Source organism: Spea bombifrons, chromosome 4 (genome assembly GCF_027358695.1).
Source record: "Spea bombifrons isolate aSpeBom1 chromosome 4, aSpeBom1.2.pri, whole genome shotgun sequence".
In the NCBI taxonomy this organism is placed as follows: Eukaryota; Metazoa; Chordata; class Amphibia; order Anura; family Pelobatidae; genus Spea; species Spea bombifrons.
In genome coordinates this window covers 23,548,689-23,570,220 of record NC_071090.1, presented here as the reverse complement: position 1 = coordinate 23,570,220, position 21,532 = coordinate 23,548,689, and the positions used below count along the sequence as shown (strand labels likewise).

The 21,532-nt window shown below is 37.1% G+C and overlaps 1 protein-coding gene across 1 annotated transcript in view; it reads left to right on the top strand.

Moving 5' to 3' along the window:
* TENM2 (teneurin transmembrane protein 2) overlaps nt 1-13,985 on the top strand; it is a 418,814-nt gene extending 404,829 nt beyond the window's left edge. The window contains exons 26-29 of the mRNA XM_053463637.1: nt 6,790-7,086; nt 7,324-8,938; nt 10,856-10,986; nt 12,155-13,985. Of these exons, the coding sequence (XP_053319612.1) occupies nt 6,790-7,086; nt 7,324-8,938; nt 10,856-10,986; nt 12,155-12,916 (2,805 nt within the window). The 3' untranslated portion in view covers nt 12,917-13,985. The remainder of the gene's footprint in view (nt 1-6,789; nt 7,087-7,323; nt 8,939-10,855; nt 10,987-12,154) is intronic.
* Nucleotides 13,986-21,532: the final 7,547 nt, after the last annotated feature.

Sequence of the window (21,532 nt, the reverse complement as noted above, 5' to 3'; positions counted from 1 at the left end):
ATTGATATGTGATCACATAATACTGTATATGACTGGGATGCATCTTTTAAATCATTTTATGCTACTGAATTTTAGGATTAGCTTTATGTCCTCATTGCATAATAACTGTAACGCCTACCAGCAAAATTGCAGTTTTTTTCCATCTAGGACAATAATTCTAATAACCTGATATACTGGCAATTCTGAAGCCAAGTCCTTCTGCTGACAATCCATAGAATCTGGTGAGACACGGCCTACTATCTATACGGATGTATCATTAAGGGCCCATTGACACGAGAGGAAGCCCATTTTGGGACAATGTGGCAACTTGGAGAAGTTTGGCAAATAATGGATTCTAGTGGATGTGTTCTCAGTAGATGCATATTAACGAAAGAAGACTATTTACACTCAAAATAATAGATAATATCTTAAATTTGGAATTAGAGTAGCATACATGTTTTACAATATATTTCCTATATTATTCTTATTCTAACTTTGTTCACCTATATCATATCAAAGAGCTTCATATCGCTAGCTACAGTTTGGTTTGAGTCTCTCTCCAAAACTTCCCCACAATGTGTTATAGTCACCATGCTGATGCTCCCATCTCCTACAGCAACATTATTCTCTGTGATGTTTATAACAATGCTTTGTTCTTTCCTACTATTCCTTATATTCTGGATTATTCCAAGCATAGGTTGTAGTAGCGGTGTAGTTTTTTTTATTTCATGGCTCCTCATCCTACAGATAAAACACATGCAGTAGTACCATTGTTAATCAAATTCATCTTTCTCTATCATCAACCTATGTAATATAGTTTAGGGTACTGAAAAAAGACTAAGATATCTCAGTGGTGAAAAACTAAATTGGAAATGAAAATAGAATCTATGCATGCTCATTCTATTTGGCTGGTTTTAAAATTAGCAAACTATACAATAGATATTTAGTAGGGTATTGCAGTGATGCCCATTAGCAATGATGGTGATTCATTAAACACACAATAGTTCGATATTCCTTGTTATGAGGAGGAGAAGAAGAGAACAAAAATTCTCACTGGGGTCAATTCACTAAAGGGAGAGTTTGTATGAGGAGTTTTTTTTTCCGCTCCTTGACTTCAATATACATTTTCCGTCCCCAATAAGCTTCTGCTGCAGAAAGAGCTAGGCTTTCCGTCTATCATGGGTAGCTTGATCAATGAGAGTTTTCAGTCTCCTCCTAGTTTAAATGATGCATTATACAGGCCCTTCTTGCAGTAGAAACTTGATATCATTGGCCCTTCATAAATAATATGGAGATTAAATCCACAGCTCTCCTGCAAACTCTCCTGCCAAATCTCCCTTTAGTGAATAAACCTCATTGAGTTAGTTGCATTATCAAAAGCCAACCACAGTGAGTTTCTTTAGCAAGAAGGACTCAGCTGACCCTGAACCAAGTCCTATGAAATAAACCCAAAGCCACATATGGAAAGTTTAAAATAAAACAGTAACAAATTATAATGGGAATATGTTTTTCTATCCATGGCTCATACGACCAATACTTCTTTGCATATAGTGCATTAATAAGTTTGTAAAGTAAATAATAGTAAATCAACTTGATAAAGACCTCATTGTGAGGTCGAAACGTTGTTGTCTGTTTCCTACAATAAATCTGTCTGATGGAACCCCTGCGTGCCTGGAGCCTTCTTCTATTTTTGATTTACTGGGGAGCTGGCCCTTCCTGGCACAGCTAAGCACCTGAGTTCCTGTGGGGAGTGAGTGCAGATTCCTAATTCTGGTGACTTGTAAAGTAAATAATAACATCTATCTTGGCTTTGCAAAGGAGTTTATATAATATGTTGCAGATAAAGCTGATTGAACTGCAAAAATAAAGTAAAAAATAAATACATGGAATGTCCTCTATACAGATATTTGCTATTACTTCTATTTTAAGTTGTTCCCCAGTAAACCTAAAATCCATTATGTACAACATTTCTGTTTAGGTCATTATTTTTATCTGGATTTAAATTATTCATCACAGTTTCCGAAAAAGCAATGCAATTTATTATCTGCCTGTGGCGTATATGTATATATATAAAGTGTACCTATTCTACAGTTTGTACTATTCTTTGAAGGAGAAAAGAAAAGTGAGAAAGAAAATAAAAGCATGTAACAAAAGTAATCAAAACAAAATACGAAAAATATTTAGCATGTGCCCTTTTGCAAATGATTTCTCGCAATATTATTTTATGCTCCAAGCAGGAACGGTTCAGACCTTCTTGAATGAAAGAGTAAATGCAAAAAAAAATAAATAAAGGTATTTGCATTAAGTAATGTTCTTCTATTTAGAATGGGTTACTACTCCCAGAAAAAAAAAACACAGCATATACATCATTCTCCAGGGGGCATTAAACAAAAAAACATTCCAGTGCAAAGTTGAAAAGGTGGTCTGAGCACCAGAGCATCAAAAAGAATGGCCCAGTCAACAGATGCCATGGTGGTAAAACCATGGTCACAGGGTTACGAGATTGCTTTTTATATCAATATGTGTATGGCATGGGTAGGGCTGCCATGGAAGCAGTTTAAACAAACAGTTATGGCACTTTTTTATAACCCAGACCACTTCTTCTGCAAGGATGTGCTACTTAGTGGTTTGGTCCCTTTTAGCTTGCGAGAATGTTCCAGTCATTCACTGGAATCTGCCAACAGGTCACTAAATGGAGAAATTATTTGGAGCTTGGAAAGCAGGTCCTCGACACCTGTGCATATGCTTATACTGTCACTCAAGACCACAAGTGACATTTCCAAATATATAGGCTATACAAGTATGGTCATATAGAAATATTCATTCATTTTGATGGCAGCAGTCAGAAACCTGATATTGGCAGGAAAAAAAACATATAATGAAACATTATACCATTAAATTTGAATTTTCACAGTGGTCTGGTATATACTGGGGGTTATGGTTTGGGCATGGCAAGTGACATCATGTTCTTGATCTATGATGACATAGCTTGAAGCATGGTTGGATCTTTGCTCTTCTAGAGTCTAACAAGAAAGCTGACAGGGTTAAATAATTGCACACAACTAGATTTCATTCTCCCCTAATAGTATTTTAAGTAACCGTTATTGGTATATGTAGATTTTTTTTAATTTAGTATTCAGTATTTAGTAATTTATAATCATTTATTTTTTTTGTCACCTTCTAGTTGCTTGCTTAATCCCCATATGTTAGGGACGCATAATAATCATAACATAAGTGATGTTCTTGGCTTCAGCATGAAACGTGTCTGTAAGCTGTTATTGTAATTGTAAAGTTTATGATTGCCAAGTTCCAGGTTGATAGAGCCCGATGATTGATTTCAATGGGCACCAGGGTAATGTAGTAGCCATGTGTTTCATATCTGAACTGCAGCCACTGACTTGATGCATATTATCTTTTAAATGTAGTTGGGGCTTAGAAACTGCTAGTCTTCAAGTGACATATCATCTATAATCTGCATTATTACAATTAATCCAAACATTTAACCTTGCGTGCACTTTCAAGTGGCTGTGAGAATCAATCCATTGTCTGCAGTTTGGAGGCCATGTTTTCCCACTTGACTTTAAGAATTAATGAAATTGATATTTGTTTTACATGCATGTAATGTCTTTTAAAAGATAAAAATAGATCACGCCCCGAAAACGAATCGTTAGCAATAGCATTTCAGCAAAGCATAATTGATTTTTTTGGACTTAGCAGTTAATTATTTGTAATAATGAATCTGTTTCCCTGACAAGTGAGCTCAGGATTTGGATTTTTTTTTTTTAAAAGGTAGCCCGAAGCAAACTCTTGACATCGATTAGTAAAAAGTTAATGGAAGTACTTGCGATAATTAACCAAAGTTAAATACACCAGTCTTCCGAGTGATACCTTCCCACAGGTTAGATTTACAGGTGTTGTGTTAATGCAAATGAAAAACATTGCTTTATCTATCAACACCTTAAAATGCTGGTGTTAGTTCCCGTAGGAGTAATCACGTGTCTGTTTAACTGATTTTCAGTAAAAATCGATTAAGATTATAGAAGGATGCGTGGACTGAAATAGTAATTTGAAAAGAACTAGAAAGGCCGGAATCAATTTGTAAATCACTTATAAAAGGAATCTGTACTGGTTTTTTATATGTTTGATTAGGAATATCTCAATTGCGTGTACTTAATATCGCATTGAGAGATTCAAAAACATTTAGCCGTGGAGTGAGAAGACTTAAGTTGGAAAAGAGCACTTTAAAGTTTTGTGGATACGGATCACAATGACACTTTTTTTTTTTTTTTAGTGAAACCCTTTTCTGCTTTTATGAATCCTGAAGATGGATTAGCTCTTGGTATATTTTTCTTAGCTTGACTTCTGGGTTTCCATGGCAACCTTAGTGGCCAATTTAAGCCACTTGATGAATCAGGTTTTTTATTCAGAAATATACAAGTAAAAAAAATAAATAATTGAGGCAATTTTTTTAAACGAAAATTATAAAATATACTGGTGTCACACACGCTTGCTTAACAAATTAATAAGAATAATAAGGTTTGAGTCTTTTATTTCACATACATTTTAACAATCAATGTATCTTTCTTCCTCTGAATTACTTAACATCCTCAGAGCACATATTATAAGACGAGTGGCATATCATGTGTAAAACAAGCACACAGCTAAGACATTAACCCCTTCAGTCCCCTATGGACGTACCGGTACGTCCTGCCGCTACACAAGAGATCAGGCTATCGTTTGACAGCCTGGACTCCCCCCTGACGGGCTTTCAGCTGTTACAGTTTTAAATGCCTGATCACTTCTGACGTCACCTGGAAGTTCACCGGAGGACAGGCTATCACCTGCAGGGTCTGTCTAGATCCTGCTGGGATATCCGATCACTCCAATGAGGCACATGTAACGGTAAACTGTTACCGTTTGAAATGCCCGATCGTGCGATCGGGCATTCCATTGCAGGCTGTCTTCCGCCTTCGGGGACTGCCCCGCATCCGAGGCAGTCCCCCAGTGCCAACCATCCAGCTGTAACGTCACATGGTCGCTGTGATGACTAATCACAGCAATCGTGTGACCGTTACTGCAGATATTCTGCCTCTCTCTGCCATCATTGCTGTCTGGAGGAGAGAGACAGAGCAATGTGTATTATGTGCATTTGCAATAGTGTCAAAAAATATCTACAAGACCCATACACTACCCTCCGAATACCTATTTTAACCCAATTAACCCTTCCCTCCCTGCGATCATCTAAAGCTAGTTTTTACTACATTTCTCAGCCTACATTTTCAGCTAATTAACTATGGTATCAAAAGAAAGCCCTCTCTCTCCTTGAAAAAACAATATATAGTTTACATGGGTACACTATTCGTAAGAAAAGGAACGAATACAAAAAATGGCAAAATTGCTTCGGGACTTGAGGTACCAAAAACCCCTGGGATTGAAAGGGTTAAACAGGTTAAGGAGGAGTTTGTTGATGCTGAGGATAAACTGGTAGTTGTTGTTGCCTTTGAAATCCTGTTAAGTCAACATGGAGCCAACACCATAATCCTTAACCTTTAATGAATTATTCAGATTCAAACTGTGAATAAAGTATGTGTCTTTTACATTAGGGTTGCATATATAAAGTTGAATGAGTATTTAAGAATCTTAACTTAAATAATAATTGTACATCATTAAAGGTCAGACCTTCCTTTGTTATAGCCACAAATGAATCGGAAGAAGAGACCTCTGCGATCTCGAAGGCTTATCCAACATTACATCTTTTTCTATGTTGGCTCACTAATCAGTATCACCTTCAACTTTAGACTCTGTCTTCTCTTGGCCAAATAAGGCAATATCTGTTTTTCTTATTAGTATAGTTCTAAAACCTATGCTTTAGTAAGTAAAATCGTCAATAATTTGCTTTTTTACAAATTATATGCTTTTGTAGCCGGATATACTAAACATACTTAATTTCCAAAAGACATTAAGAAAGGGCAATTATCAAGGAATGAGAATGTTTTCAGTGTGGGAAAAAAGAAAGTGGAAGCAATGCTTTGTGGGATTTTTAAGCCATAATATGGCTATTAATGCTTTCAATGGAAGTGGGAGTTAGGCTTTTTGTTTTGGTTCCCCATATAATTAATATGACATAGTAATTACGTTCTAAAGCAGTACTTACTTTAAACATTACAATGAAACGGCTCAATTAAGCGAGTGCAACCTATCATAAGCTTTCTTTCTTCTAATAATGTGTATGCATTCTTTTGTAAAATAGTTATACGAAGCTATACTTAAATGCTTAATGGCAGGACAACAATACAACACTAGGAAAATGTTTTAAGGTTTTCAGATTGAAAAGAATAGGGTTTTTTTTTTATCAGGGTTATTAAATAGAAATCTAGTTCTGATTGTTTTAATATTATTGAAAGAAAACAGATTTTCTTGGCATAGAGAGATAACTATGATTTTTGAAACTCCTCCCAGTGATAAGGTCTGCGTAGCAAAAAACTTCTAAAGCAAATCAAATCTTTTTGTCAGAGACACCCTTGTATTTTGTATTGTTCAAGCTCTAATCTGTAATTTACATATATTTTGTTTAAGAAAATATTACACTGATTTCTGGTATTATAGATTATGTAGAAAAGAATTACAATGCTTAATTTTACCATATAATTTTAATAAATGTAGTCTACTCTAGATTACTGTATGCGGTTAATTTGTCTATATTTTCTTATAATGTCGAGAGTTTATATGGGCAGCAGCTGGTTACCTAGGAAGTATAAATATAGCACACACATAAATGTACGTTTTTTCAGAATTTCTTTGTTTTCCTAGGTCCGTGGAAGGAATTTATTGTCAATCGATTTTGATAGGAATTCTCACACTGAAAAAATTTATGATGACCACCGTAAGTTTACATTGAGGATTGTCTATGATCAGCTAGGACGCCCACTCCTGTGGCTCCCGAGTAGTGGACTTGCTCCTGTCAATGTGTCCTACTTCTTCAATGGGAGACTCGCTGGCCTCCAACGTGGTGCTATGAGCGAAAGAACTGAAATGGACAAGCAAGGAAGAATCATCTCTCGCTCTTTTGCAGATGGAAAAGTATGGAGCTATACATACCTTGAAAAGGTAAGCCTGTGTCCTGTGTCAGGCACTATAGCACTGATTAAAATACTTTATCTAAAATATATTCCCCTGGAAATCATTTTGCTATCTTTTGAATATTCAAAAAATAGACACATCAATACTACAAAACATTCTACTAATTTAGGATTTCCACAAAATTACCTACTTGTCTTGTCTTTTTTCCCAGATAGATTGAAATAAATTTCTATTTACATATTTTTTTCATTTTCCTTTTTACAGTCTATGGTGCTTCTTCTTCAAAGTCAAAGACAATATATCTTTGAATATGATTCGTCTGACCGCCTGTACGCGGTCACCATGCCCAGCGTTGCGAGGCATAGTATGTCAACTCATACATCTATTGGCTACATCCGGAATATCTATAATCCGCCAGAAAGCAATGCATCGATCATTTTTGATTACAGCGACGACGGCAGGGTGTTGAAGACATCGTACCTTGGTACCGGGCGCCAAGTTTTTTACAAATATGGGAAACTGTCAAAGTTATCTGAAATCGTTTACGACAGCACGGCAGTCACGTTTGGGTATGATGAAACAACAGGTGTTTTAAAAATGGTGAGTCTACAAAGTGGTGGATTTTCGTGCACCATTCGCTACAGGAAAATCGGGCCTCTAGTGGACAAACAAATTTATAGGTTCTCTGAAGAGGGCATGGTGAATGCTCGATTTGATTACACTTATCATGACAATAGTTTTCGAGTGGCTAGCATCAAGCCAATCATCAGTGAAACGCCTCTCCCTGTTGAACTTTACCGTTATGATGACATTTCTGGAAAAATTGAACACTTTGGAAAATTTGGGGTCATTTATTATGACGTAAATCAGATCATTACTACAGCAGTAATGACCCTTACTAAACATTTTGACACTCATGGACGTATAAAGGAGGTTCAGTATGAAATATTTCGATCGCTCATGTATTGGATGACTGTTCAGTATGATAGCATGGGGCGTGTTACAAAGAGAGAGCTGAAACTGGGTCCATATGCCAACACAACAAAGTACACATATGATTATGATGGAGATGGTCAGCTGCAAAGTGTCGCTGTCAATGACAGACCCACCTGGCGTTACAGTTATGACCTAAATGGAAACCTACACCTGTTAAATCCCGGAAACAGTGCCAGGCTGATGCCTTTGCGCTATGATCTGAGGGATAGAATAACACGCCTTGGGGATGTGCAGTACAAAATCGATGATGATGGTTTTCTGAGCCAAAGAGGTTCTGATATTTTTGAATATAATTCTAAAGGCCTTCTTACGAGAGCTTACAATAAGGTCAATGGATGGAACGTCCAATATCGATACGATGGATTAGGACGTAGAGCTTCATGCAAGACTAATTTAGGACTACATCTTCAGTTCTTCTATGCTGATCTTCACAACCCAACAAGGGTTACCCATGTTTACAACCACTCTAACTCTGAAATCATTTCCTTATACTATGACTTGCAAGGTCACCTTTTTGCGATGGAAAGCAGCAGCGGCGAAGAATACTACATTGCCTCTGACAATACAGGCACACCTCTGGCTGCTTTTAGTATCAATGGCGTGATGATCAAACAGTTACAGTATACAGCCTATGGAGAGATTTACTTTGATTCAAATCCAAATTTCCAGCTTGTGATTGGGTTCCATGGAGGGTTATATGATCCTTTAACAAAACTGGTTCATTTTACTCAGAGAGATTACGATGTATTAGCTGGACGCTGGATATCCCCTGATTATACAATGTGGAAAAAAATTGGAAGAGACCCTGCTCCGTTCAACTTATACATGTTTAAGAACAACAATCCACTGAGCACTGAAATGGATTTAAAGAATTATGTTACAGGTGAGTCAGAAATGATATTCCCTGATAGATACAGCGTGCACATTCTACTAGATGACCATATGTCTATACAAAGATATCAAACAGGAGGCTTTTTTAACTGCTGATCAACTAAAAGCTCCTATTTAAAAAATAATAGTTTGTGTTTCTGAGGTTAAATATTTTTTAAAGATTAACTTACTATTTAATAATAATAATAATTAATATCACAAGATGGAAGAACACGATGCACACAGGGTGGCCATTTATAATAATCAAATTGTCCATTAGAGGAAAAAATTCCATACATGGAAACTTTCCTCCATACCAACCCCTAGATGTCCATATCTTCTGACATACCCCATATGATGTGCTGTTTCATCACAGTTCCATCTGTTGAGTTATTAAAAGCAGGATACCTTTAACACCCCCTAAATGAAATAAAAATAAATAAAAATGATTAATATAAATATACATTTCTAAATACAAGACTTTCTGTGTTGATTTATATAAGTGATGCATTTACTTTCAGCAACTAGTGTAGCAATGCATTTTAGTGACATGAATGTATAAATATATAAATATGGAGACTTAAAATACATTTGCAACAATGCGTATTCTTGGTTATTTCTGTACAAAAAGAACTGTACCTTTTTGTACCGTAGCATTGTTAGTTTCCCATCATAACAAGTATGTGTGGTAGATAGCTACATCAATAGGCTTGAAGGATAAATATAAAGTTTTTTTGTAAATATATGGCTTTCTCAGTGAGAATTGTCAGCCATTATGCAACAGGTACATAATGTCCTTAATAGTGTAATCCGTATTTTCTCTGAATGGAGGAAGACTGCCTGATTAGTGACGCTTTTCCCTACAACATAATATGCCATTTACTGACAATTTGTACCATCAAAGTTGTTCTAATCTCCCATTATGAAATGTGAGATAAGACATTACAGAAAGGAACAAGTGCATTGGATTTGTTCTGTGATTGCATCTTTCAAACCAAAAATAGGCTATTTTAAAAAAGAGAGAGAGTGATGACGGGCTACAGGAATAGAGACTGAACATTTTTCATAAAAAGACATGACAAGTTTGATCAACTGCATTTCTGAAGCCTAAATTAAATTGCATTTTTTTTATAATTTAACTTTATTAAAAATACGGTGTTTCCAGCATAAGTATCCATGTGAAATTGCAGCACTTACATAAAAATAAAAGAAAATTCCAAGCACTAAAAGATTAGGCTGCAATTTTGCTGTCCAAGGCTTGGCTATAAAGAGGAAGGTAGTCCCCACATCTATTGTTAGAATCGTACCTTTCAAAAGTGAAGCATATTCATTTTCAACTTCTAGTCTCTCTGTCTCTCAGATATATATATATATTTATATCTATCTACATATATATATATATATATGTATATCGTGCTAGTTAAACAGATACACATAAGGCATCCTTACCATAAAGTTTGATTCATAGTGATCTTTACTTTTTTTTATTTCATTTGATGATATCACGCTTTCAAAATAATGTTTTGCAATGAGCAAGATTAAGGTAAACAGACCACCCACTCTTATGTAGACTTGCAGAGTTTAGAGCAGAGTATCCGGTCGAGCAATAGTTTGAAGTTTAACAACAGAGCTACAGTTTTTCTTCCTAGCATACTGGGCATAAAATCCATGTTGGAATTTGGAGCTCACCAGGGCTGAGTTCATTTATTTAATTGTTTTGTTTTGTTTTTTTTACTTAGTATTTACCAAATAAAGAGTCCAAACAATGTTACATACAGGGCGATAAGGTCAATATAACGTAATGGCATTGTAGGCTATTTCATAACAGTCCACCACACTGGATCTCTGAAACTGCCTACAGCAATAATTATCTGCACAGTTAGGAAAGAGTTTAATTGTACTTACCGCTAATGTGTTTCTTTTAAACTAGATGTGCAAAGCTGGTTGGTGATGTTTGGATTTCAACTGAGCAATATTATACCTGGATTTCCAAGGTCAAAAATGTATTTCGTACCAGCACCCTATGAACTGACCGAGAGTCAAGAATGTGAAAATGGACAGGTAAAATCACGTTCCAGCTTCTATGTCCTATATTCTAATTTCATCTAGTATTTCAAGATGGTATTTTTATTATAAGGCTCTTAAACTCAATGTGTTTTTCACCAGCTTCGATAGCTGTGTTAATTGCAGTATCATTAGCTCTTTGTGTATATACCCTTGAGTTGTTTCTTGATTAACAATGATTCAGGGAAATTTAAAGGTATCTGGCCATCTGTTCGTTCTACAGTAAAACATTATACTCCTTTGGGATTTTATTACTAGAAATAAAAATACAGCTTACAGCTCCCGTACTGCATATGTGTTTTATATGTGCTGTAAACCAGCGCTTTGTTAATCAGGAAAAAAATCAAAAATAAAACTGAAAATTTTCCGTGGAATATATTTCGAACAGCAAAAGGCCAGTTCTGTAAAAATCAAAGTTTACAATCAAGGTTAACACAATGTGCTGGCCATATCATAAAAACAGATGTAAAATATTCCGAACCTGCCAAGGTTCAGCCCAGTCCCACCTTCTCCTCACCTCTTTCCCATCCCATCAAAGTATAAGCTGGGGTAGTCATACCTTTATTGCAACCACACTATCTTCCTGCCTTCTATGAGGAGCAGGAGATGGTATGCTCTGGGCAGCCAGCTCTGGGAGGTTTTGATTCCAGTGCTAGGAAGGAATTATGAGGGATCAATCAAATGACATCTTTATGTTGAGTTGGGCGCCCTATGAAAAAGGCATAGCCGATGTTAGGTGATTTCACGAGTCATTTCTCTAACTTATCTAAGCATTTTTGCAAACACTCTTTAGGTCCAAATAATCCTACCACTGTGTCTACTTCATTTTTGTGGCAGATGTCTTACATTAAGCATTTTGAAACTTAAACTCTAAAAAACATGAAAGCACATGTAATAATCATTTATGAAAATGTGATATAGTATTTTATGTTTTGTTTTACGTGGCCATTACATTTTAGTAAATGCACATATATTTAAAAAAAGTTAATACATGTTTTTGAAGAGGAGTTGGACAACTTCAAGTAATGAGTTTTGTACTAAATTAAGGACAAAATGTAATTACGGGACCACCATATGACCTTCAGAAATCTGTACAATCTAGTTAGTATGGTTCACTGCACTACTTTGTTACTCTCCACAACTAATTCATTTTCCTGTCTTACAGCTCATTACAGGTGTTCAACAGACCACTGAAAGACATAATCAAGCATTTATGGCACTGGAGGGCCAAACCATCGTTAAACGACTGCATGCAAACATAAGAGAGAAACCAGGGCACTGGTTTGCAACAACAATTCCCATAATTGGAAAAGGAATAATGTTTGCCATCAAGGAAGGTAAAGTAACAACCGGAATCTCCAGTATCGCTAATGAAGACAATAAGAAAATTGCTTTGGTGCTCAACAGTGCCCACTACTTGGAAAAAATGTATTATAACATTGAAGGGAAGGACACGCATTATTTTGTCAAAATTGGCTCAGCTGACAGTGATCTCGTCACTTTGGGTTTGACAAATGGCCGTAAAACCCTGGACAGTGGAGTGAATGTTACAGTGTCCCAGCCAACTCTTCTTATAAATGGAAGGACTCGCAGGTTTACAAACATTGAATTCCAGCACTCATCACTTCTTCTAAACATACGGTTTGGAATGACTGCAGACACATTGGATGAAGAAAGGGCGAGGGTTCTTGACCAAGCACGCCAGAGAGCACTGAGTGCAGCTTGGGCCAAAGAGCAACAAAAAGCAAGGGATGGAAAAGAAGGAAGTCGTTTATGGACAGAAGGGGAAAGGCAACAGCTTTTGAGTACAGGAAGGGTTCAAGGATATGAGGGATACTACGTTCTTCCCGTGGAGCAGTACCCTGAGCTTGCAGACAGTAGCAGTAACATCCAGTTTTTGAGACAGAATGAAATGGGAAAGAGGTAACAAATTAATCTACTGTCATCCTTTACTGGATGAATCAGTAGTTGCAACTGTTATCTCCTCTCCTAAGGAGATGAAGACCTAAATGGGGCACTAGGCTGAATTGTTTTGAGACAGTTAAGTAGCATGAAAGCTCACATTTTTTGAGTTGAATGCTGCTGAAAAACACCCAATGCAGTGGACCTAAGCCTGACTTAAAATAAAACACAAATAAATACAAAAGTACCCCTGTGATATTACCCACTTCTTCTGGGTCTCTGTTAAAAATAAACATGGCCTCTCAGTACCTCACATCTTTAGTATGTGAGGTATGTTCAAGAAATTCAAGATGGCCGCCTTTACAAGACCATTTGCTGAAAACCACTAAGACTGCTTCTTTGATAGATACTCCAACATTTTAATTTAAGAAGAATGTGTACTGTATTTCCTCAAGGACTTGAGGAATGATTTGTAGAAAATGATTCTAAAACTAAGAGCACTGGATTGACTCTAACAAGAAAACATGGACATTACTTGCACTCCAATCCCCAAAATGCTCTGACTTCATTTTATTCATGGAGTGGTTAGAGTGTAACATTTGATTCAAAGTGGAAGCTTTCACTACCGTTTAAATTCATTCTCTTGTTTGTATTTGAAAATTCCATTGTGGACAATATTACACAGTTACAGGGTGTAGTCTGTTTAGAATCAGTAGTTTGTTGGTATCAGTTCCAGTAGAGATGTGGGCATTGTGACACTATGGCAAATGGGCACCACTTCAGATCACCCTGTTCATATAAAGGCCAAGAGGCACAATCACTGTTTCAGATTAAAACTAGAAATGTGTTTGTTTGGTCTAAACAATAAACTGAGACAATCACCTTACAGTCACCACAAAAAAAAAAAAGTTGATTATGAACTTTGGTATAAAACGTTTTTGTTTTTTTTTGTAATATACATGTATGAATTGTTCATTGAGTTTTTATATTATTTTAATTTGCTGCTAAATTAAAATTAGAGACAGGCAAAGATAATTTATGGCAAAGTGTTTAAATTGTTTATACATAAATAAAGTCTCTAAAACTCCTGTGAATTTTTGCCTTGTACTATTTTTTTTAGAAACTCACACAATATACACTGCCACGTGGATAATCACACAACATCTTGTTTCTACTATGCACATCAACAGTTGTACTAATAATATATAATTAATCATGTAACTGTACCCAACAATGGTCCCATGTTGTCCTAACAGTGAAATTAATTTCTATTGTCCACATGTTTTTAATTGTAGCATTCAGTTTAATGCAATATACAATATGACATGTAAAGTTTCCTTAATCATACTCAAAATTAATAGTTACATTTTTTACATTAATATTACATTACATTTTTGGTGCAGCAATACAGAGCACATCCTTTTTTCACTGTTTTTAAGTCTAATTTTCCCTTCCTACTTAATATAACCATAGTGTAAGGGCCACTCTAAGTCAGGGCCCATTCAGGCTGCGGAGCTGCTCATCTCTGGTTTCCTTGCCTTGCCTCAGTTTCCTTGCCTTGCCTTGCCTCAGTTCCCATGTTTTGCTGTAATCCGTTCCTGCATTTCCATATGCTCTGTCCTGAACCTCTGATTCCTGGATTCCAGTCCTGCTTCAGCTTATGTTTCCTTTATAAGTTGTGCCCCACCCGTTATGTATGGTTTGATCTCTGTTCTGTGTTTAGATTCAATGTTTAGTTTCAGTTTATTAATAATTCAGTAGGCAGGGTTTAGCATTAGGACCCACCGAATACTGGAGTACGTTGGCGTAGTGGTGGGCTAAGCATACTATGGCCATGTGATGTGACGGAATCTCCAGTTGTTATCACATAGTCCTAGGCTAGTCCTGTATCCATGTTTGTCTCTTATAAACCTTTGCCCTCCTTTCCCTGAATCATCTGAGGATTTCAGTTCCTCTCTCCTCTCCCCATGTCCCAGTTAACATGTCCTATCCTTGCTTAAAGGAAAAGTGTCCGAGGATTCCGGCTCCTCACTCTATCCCCTGTGTTTCTTGCCTTGTTCCCTGTCCTTTGTTGTGCCCTGTATCGTGTATGTCTTGTCTGGTTATGTTTCTTGCTTGGTCTTCCTGTCCCTTGCTCGCTATGTTTCAGCTGTTACTCTGCTTAGCTTCCCTACCTCCAGCGCTATGTCTCATGCCTGTTCCAGGGTGCCTGCAGAATATCTCCAAGTTTTGCTTTGTTCTGGACTACATCAGCTGCTATGTCAGGGCCCAGGTATGTGGCCACACAACCCTAGATGCTCACCCGGGAGAGTGCAGTCGCCCTGCTCCAGGCCCTGTCCAACTCCATTAGTGCACAATAACTCCTGAACACAATCTTTGGGCGCTCTGGGTCATTACAGTCGTCTGTATAGACCCAGTCCGTGACACATACCAATCATATATTGTTTTGTCTTTTTTTCTAGGAAAAGTAGGGTTTTTTTTATCTTAGAAATAAGCGATACATTTTGAAAGAACATCTTCATTGTTTTACCTATAAAAAGTATACATAGCCAGAGCACACACCCATTTTTTTTAAAATGTTTTACTTTATTTTAGTTTTTTACCATAAATTTCCACCTAACTCTACCACCCTCACAACCCAAAGTGTGAAAAAATGAAGAAAACAAAATAACTCTTTAGGTTTAAAAAAGTGCATATACATAAAGGCCCATGATCACTATAATAGAGTAGTGAAAAATAAAAATGTATTTTTTAAAAGAACAGATCGGGGCAGAGAGAGGCAGAGATCACTGCAAAGGGAAGTGCTACTTAACCACGATCAGCGAAAGTAGTCAAGGACATAATTTTATGTTCTCAGCTTTAAATGAAACTCCCAACATATCACTCTACTTTTAAAAAAAAAAATATATATATATATATATATTTACAATGTACATCAAAGGAAGATACTTGATCCAAGTTACTGCTCCCTTTGGTATATTATATCTAAATTGATAAATGCACAAAGTTACAAAAATGCTGAAATTAAAGTAATTTGGGGCACATTAGAAAGGAGATATATGTAAAATCTATATTTCATTATACAAATTAGAAAAGTGGTTCTGTGGCTATAAAAGATTTAATGGAGCTGTATTGGATTTTTATAAACTAATAATATACTTGAATATATACAAGTCCATTAAAATGAAATGGATCATATTATTATCGGGCGCATATATCAAGTAGCTGTCTCTAAAGAATATAGGTAAATTATTAGACTGCAATGTGTCTGCAGCAGTCAGGGGAAGGATGGCAACATTGAGTGAAGGGGGCAATTCCAGCCAAATAACCCAGTAATAAAGCATCACAAAATACATCTGACAGACAGTATGCAATGCTTACTGGTCCTGTCCAAATCATATTTAGCTTATATCGGTAAATCCCACAGAGGTAATGATCCAGTTGTTGTGTTCAACACCACACGAAGAAGGGAACAGTAACAATCCTGTGTTTGGACACCTTAGGACCATGTTTTTTTTTTCATTTTCTCTACATACTATGTTCAATAATACCTTTTTATATATATTGTTATATTGTGTGTAAGAGCTGTCACTAATGTATGACCTGTCATTTGGTCATACCTAGACACTAGCTGGATTTGCCATGGCTGAAACAGACTTGATTGATCTCTGACTTTGAAGGACTGGTGTTAAGCCCTGTCACCTCCCCAACCAGGTTCTGCCCTCTCCGCCTCGCCAATTAAGCCTCCTCCTTCCCTTCTCCCAGAGAAAGTGAGACCTCTAAAAGGTATATCCATAGAATGATAAACAAACATGGCTTTTCCACTTCTGCTGGGGTGGCTTTGTGAAGAGGCAGGGCTAGCCATGTGTGGAGGGGCATGGCTAAATGCCACCCCCTGCCCAGGGAAAAGACAGATGGACTCGGAGACCTGGGGAAGCAGTCCTTCAACTGGAGAGTTCCAAGGTATGATTATAAAGCCGGACACTGCCACTAAAAGCTCAGATTTTGGAGATGTGATATATATAATGCTATAAAAATATTTTTCAGAACAATCAAACATTAATTAATTAATTGTAACCATTTATGTATTTCTTAACCACACAATAAAGTGCATATCCCTTTAAGACCCATCAGCCCCATGCAGAGACTGCTACAGAAAATGAAAAAATACAGGTTTATTTCCTGGAACAAAGCTGCATTATGAATTGTTTGGAGAAATCAAATCTATCACCTATGTGTCACCGGTATTAATCTTTTTGAGATGAATACCATTGTGATTAATAACAGCTAGTTTGATGTTTTTCGCCTGTGAAATGAGGAGGTCACGTTTCACATCACATTGTGGATACATGACAAAACCACAACTGTGGTGATGCTGTGCCTTGGGGACTGATTTATGGAGCGTTTATGACTTTTTAGTGCCTTTACTAAGCTAAACTTTGCATTTTGCAATTGTAGCAAAAGACCACCTCATTTATCAGGAGCTCATGCACACAATAACAGTATGGTTTAGCGGCACGCTAAGCAGTAATGGGGTTATGGACAGACACATGCAGAAACTGTGTGCATGTAAAGAAATGCAGCCTTTGACTACATTGTCGTGGATATAAAATCAATATAATAAGTCAAAAGCGCCATACTTGAGATGTTTATGAAAACAGGTCATATGTAGGGAAAGAAATCAATTTAGTTTCAACTCGCATATTTCTCTTTCGAATAATGTATAATCTGAAGTCGCAGAGCAAATGTATCCCTGTTTAGTAAGAACATTTGATGCTGTAGAACTATATATATATATATATATATATACTTAAAGCACATCAAGTATGACATGGAGTTAAATACCCTGTACTTGTGTCCAAGATGGGTTTTGATACATGCCAAATGAGGCATACAATGACCAGCTGTAAAAGGCCCATTATGTTTTCAGACAATAGAAAGACCCTTTGTTGGTTTGCGACACTTCCCATGTGCATTGGAATAAATTAACATCTTTGTCCCCAAAAATATGGACTGAATGTAGACAACATTGACTTTCAAGTTATTGACACTTCCTGAAATCTGTCTTTATTGAGACACAAATTAGGAAAAGATCATGTCTTATGGTTTATTGAGCTAAAATGTCTTTTTTGTTCTGCAGGACATGTAATGATGATTCAAAACATATTTTAACAGATTAGAGTGTTTCCTTGCTTCATTAAGAAACAGAGTGAGCAGAAGCAGAATCAGGACTAAGTTTAGCCCTTCCCTTCGGGCGGTTTTTCATTTTCTTCCATAACTCACTTCATATGAAAGCATGCAATCAAAATACTTTGTGTCATATTTTAGCACTTTTAGCTTCAGAAGTAGCACCTTTTCAATTAGGAGATATAAAATTTGCAAAGTCTTTCACACATCGAAGTGAGCAAAGGTTGCATGGTTTTCAAGCTTTGGTAAAAATATTACGCGTTCTATTTATTGCCAACTAAAAAAAAAAAAAAAAACATCCCGCAGATCAATAATCATTTGTTATTTTTGTCACAGTTATTTTATTTTGTGTTTGTTAGTACAAAATGAACGATGTGATAAGGCAAACCATATAATTTTGCACTGCTTAAAAGTACACACTACATATCGTACAATTTTCTACTGCACCAAAATAAATAAAAGTACAAGAGGAGGTAACACTACACAAGTAAAATAGCATTGAAAGATGTTTTTCTTGTTATTATTCATTAGTTATTCCTCCCACTACTATACCTTTCAAAGTTCCGCATAATACACTTTGATTATATATTTGATTTTGTTATCCCATACCCTACATATGTAGATGACTTCACATACAATTAAATGCTTGCCGTATTCTTATAATGATAGAGTTATAGAGCACCATTATATTATAGAGCTCTGTTGTGTCCATGTATACATACCTACTCACAATCACTCACACAAACCCTTACTTACCCTGACCTGGACCTTGTTGTACTCGTAGCTGGCATATGATGTGAGCGACCTCAGGGCTACTGCAGAGTCACATAACAAAATTTTACATGACTCTGGAGATGCCCCAAAGGTACAATTCTTAGGGGTTCACAAGGATTCTTTGTGCACAGAGAGCACCATAATATAGTACAACATATATTAAATATATTAGTAAGCATCAATTTCACACATGCAATGACAAAAAAGCTTGCAACAAGATCCATTTTGTGTTATGCCAATATATGTGTGAGTACTGTCCTGCAGTGTTATGCATTAGCACGCTATGGTGATCATGAGATGCTTGAGGAGATGGATGGATCTCCGCTGGCCAGCCCACTGTCATTTAACAGCACTGACCTTAATCACAGCTCCCAAAATCCTAGCACTCTTCTTTAATTGGTTGCAAAGTGGTTGCAAATGGAAAGCACTGACCTTGGCGACCGCTTTAACCTTTAAAGGAGCAATGATGCTCAAAGAAGCAAGCATCGTTTGCGTCATTGATGGCCTTGTGCCATCAATAAACAAAACGGTTTTACTATACCGATAGCTGCTGCTGCCTCCTGGTAGGCATCACCAATGAGCCTACAGTGCATGCCCAATGATTTCTGCCCTAGCAGCAATGGCGTCACTAGGGTTGGTGTCACCCGGTGCGATGACACATGTCACCCTCTCGACGTGTAGTAGTGCCGTAATTCCTCCTCCACCGTCCAGTGAAGATCTGCCAGTGCCAGGTCTGCCTCCTCCGCTCCGGTTGCACCGCTGCGGCCACGTTATGGTAGGGTAATCCCAGGCGGATTACACTCTCATAGAGTTCACTGCCTGGTGTGGTGTCACCCCCTGTAAAGGTGTCACCCGGGTGCAGTCCGCATCCCCCGGACCCGGGTTGTGACACCACTGCCTAGCAGTAAGGTTCAGAACTAAACACTGCCGGTATCCATCTGTACCAATATACAGCCAGACTGCTGAACCAGCTATTGTTCCATTACATCAAAAGGGACTGAGCGAAGATGAGCTACAATGTGTTTCATGCTCTGTGGAACAAGGGGCGGCTTGGGGCTTCGTAGAATTTAGTCAAAGCAAAATACTTCTTTTTGATGCCAGGTACTTTGTGTCTGCCCCTGTATTATGGACAGCAGAAGGTCACTTAAGCTTAGTTCTTTAACAAAGGGCCTATGTTACTATGCATGCCGGAAAACAGAATATCCCACCTCTTGCATATTCACACTGCTTAACACAGCGTTAAAATATCCGAGGAGTTATATTGGTAAGCTATATCATATGAGCTACTTCAGAATTTGTATTATTTTATGTTGACAATAACTGTCAATGTCTTCTCTAGAAATGTTTCATTGTGCCAGTGCATGTAATTCTTAGTGTGTGGATGACATCGCTTTTCTCCATAGTCTGTCAGGTTCGCCCCGTTCTTCAGGGGCCTGCCATGTTTCAGCAAGCAAACAGCAGGATCTCTGCTAACATTCATATGGGAAATATATACTGTCATATTCTGGATGGATGACTTAAAATATAAGATGACATCAGTCCTAACGCTGAATTGTTTGTAGATTATACATAATTTTTCTGGGGGTTTATGTAAAATGCAGATTTATTTCTATTTTTTTTTAATTACACTACACTATATTTAGTTGCTAAGTTTAAGAAGAATTTTTCCAAAACAAATCATCCTGGTAGACCAAAATGTAAATATTACAGCTTGTGTCACGTTACTGTTTGGAAGATTCTAAATACCATACACAAAATGAATTTTTATCTCGCTCTAAACAAACGTGCCATACGCAACCGACCAAAAAAACATTAACACTAAAAAAGATCTCCCATCTAGAAATAAGAATAATGAAAAGAAAAGTGAAAATGTCCATAGACATTTCATATGCTTTCTTCTGCCATTTCATTGACCCAATTCTCAACATCATGCCTTTACCTAATAATCCAGTGAGTCAATGAATCTGTTATTGCAGGTCCTCCTCATACTTCAAGCTTCCTTTTTTTAAGTCTGTAAACAAATCATGTATGTTTATTTTCTTCATCTGCACATGAAACTGACATGTATGGCCATTTCTATAACTCCCTGGCTAAAGCCCTGCTTCCTTGGGTCTCAGGATCAGTTTCTTCTGTCTCTTAGCCCAATCCTCCACCTACTCCCTACTCACTTCGCATCCATTCTCCCACCGTCTAGGGTTAGTGCTGACCCTTCGTGAAGGCACTTCCCCAGAGACAGAAAGCTCTGGGTAGCCTAACCTGGGAAGGTATGAGCCCTGTATGTGGACACTTATTTTATAACCAGTATAGTCAGTGGTCATAGTTTTTTGGCTGATCGGTATATCTGTATACTGAAAAATTAGCATTGTACTCGACATTCTAAGTCCCAAGTACCGTCTTAGCCGAGACCAGCAAGTATTCAACTTAGATGAATAACTGTTGGCTGAATGAGAGAACTGTGAAGAAACGTGTGAAAATATCTTTTTCTACAAAGACACAGAAAATAGCTGTTACTCATTTCTACCTATAATGCAAATGCCAAGATAAGTGTCTTAATTAACTTTTTCAGCCTACCCTCCCTTTTTTCATTATACACCAAAGCTACTTGTAAAGCATTTTCATGCTCTGTACGTTCTTTGTTTTTTCCTTGGACATGCTGGCTGTTCGGTAATGAAGAAATTAT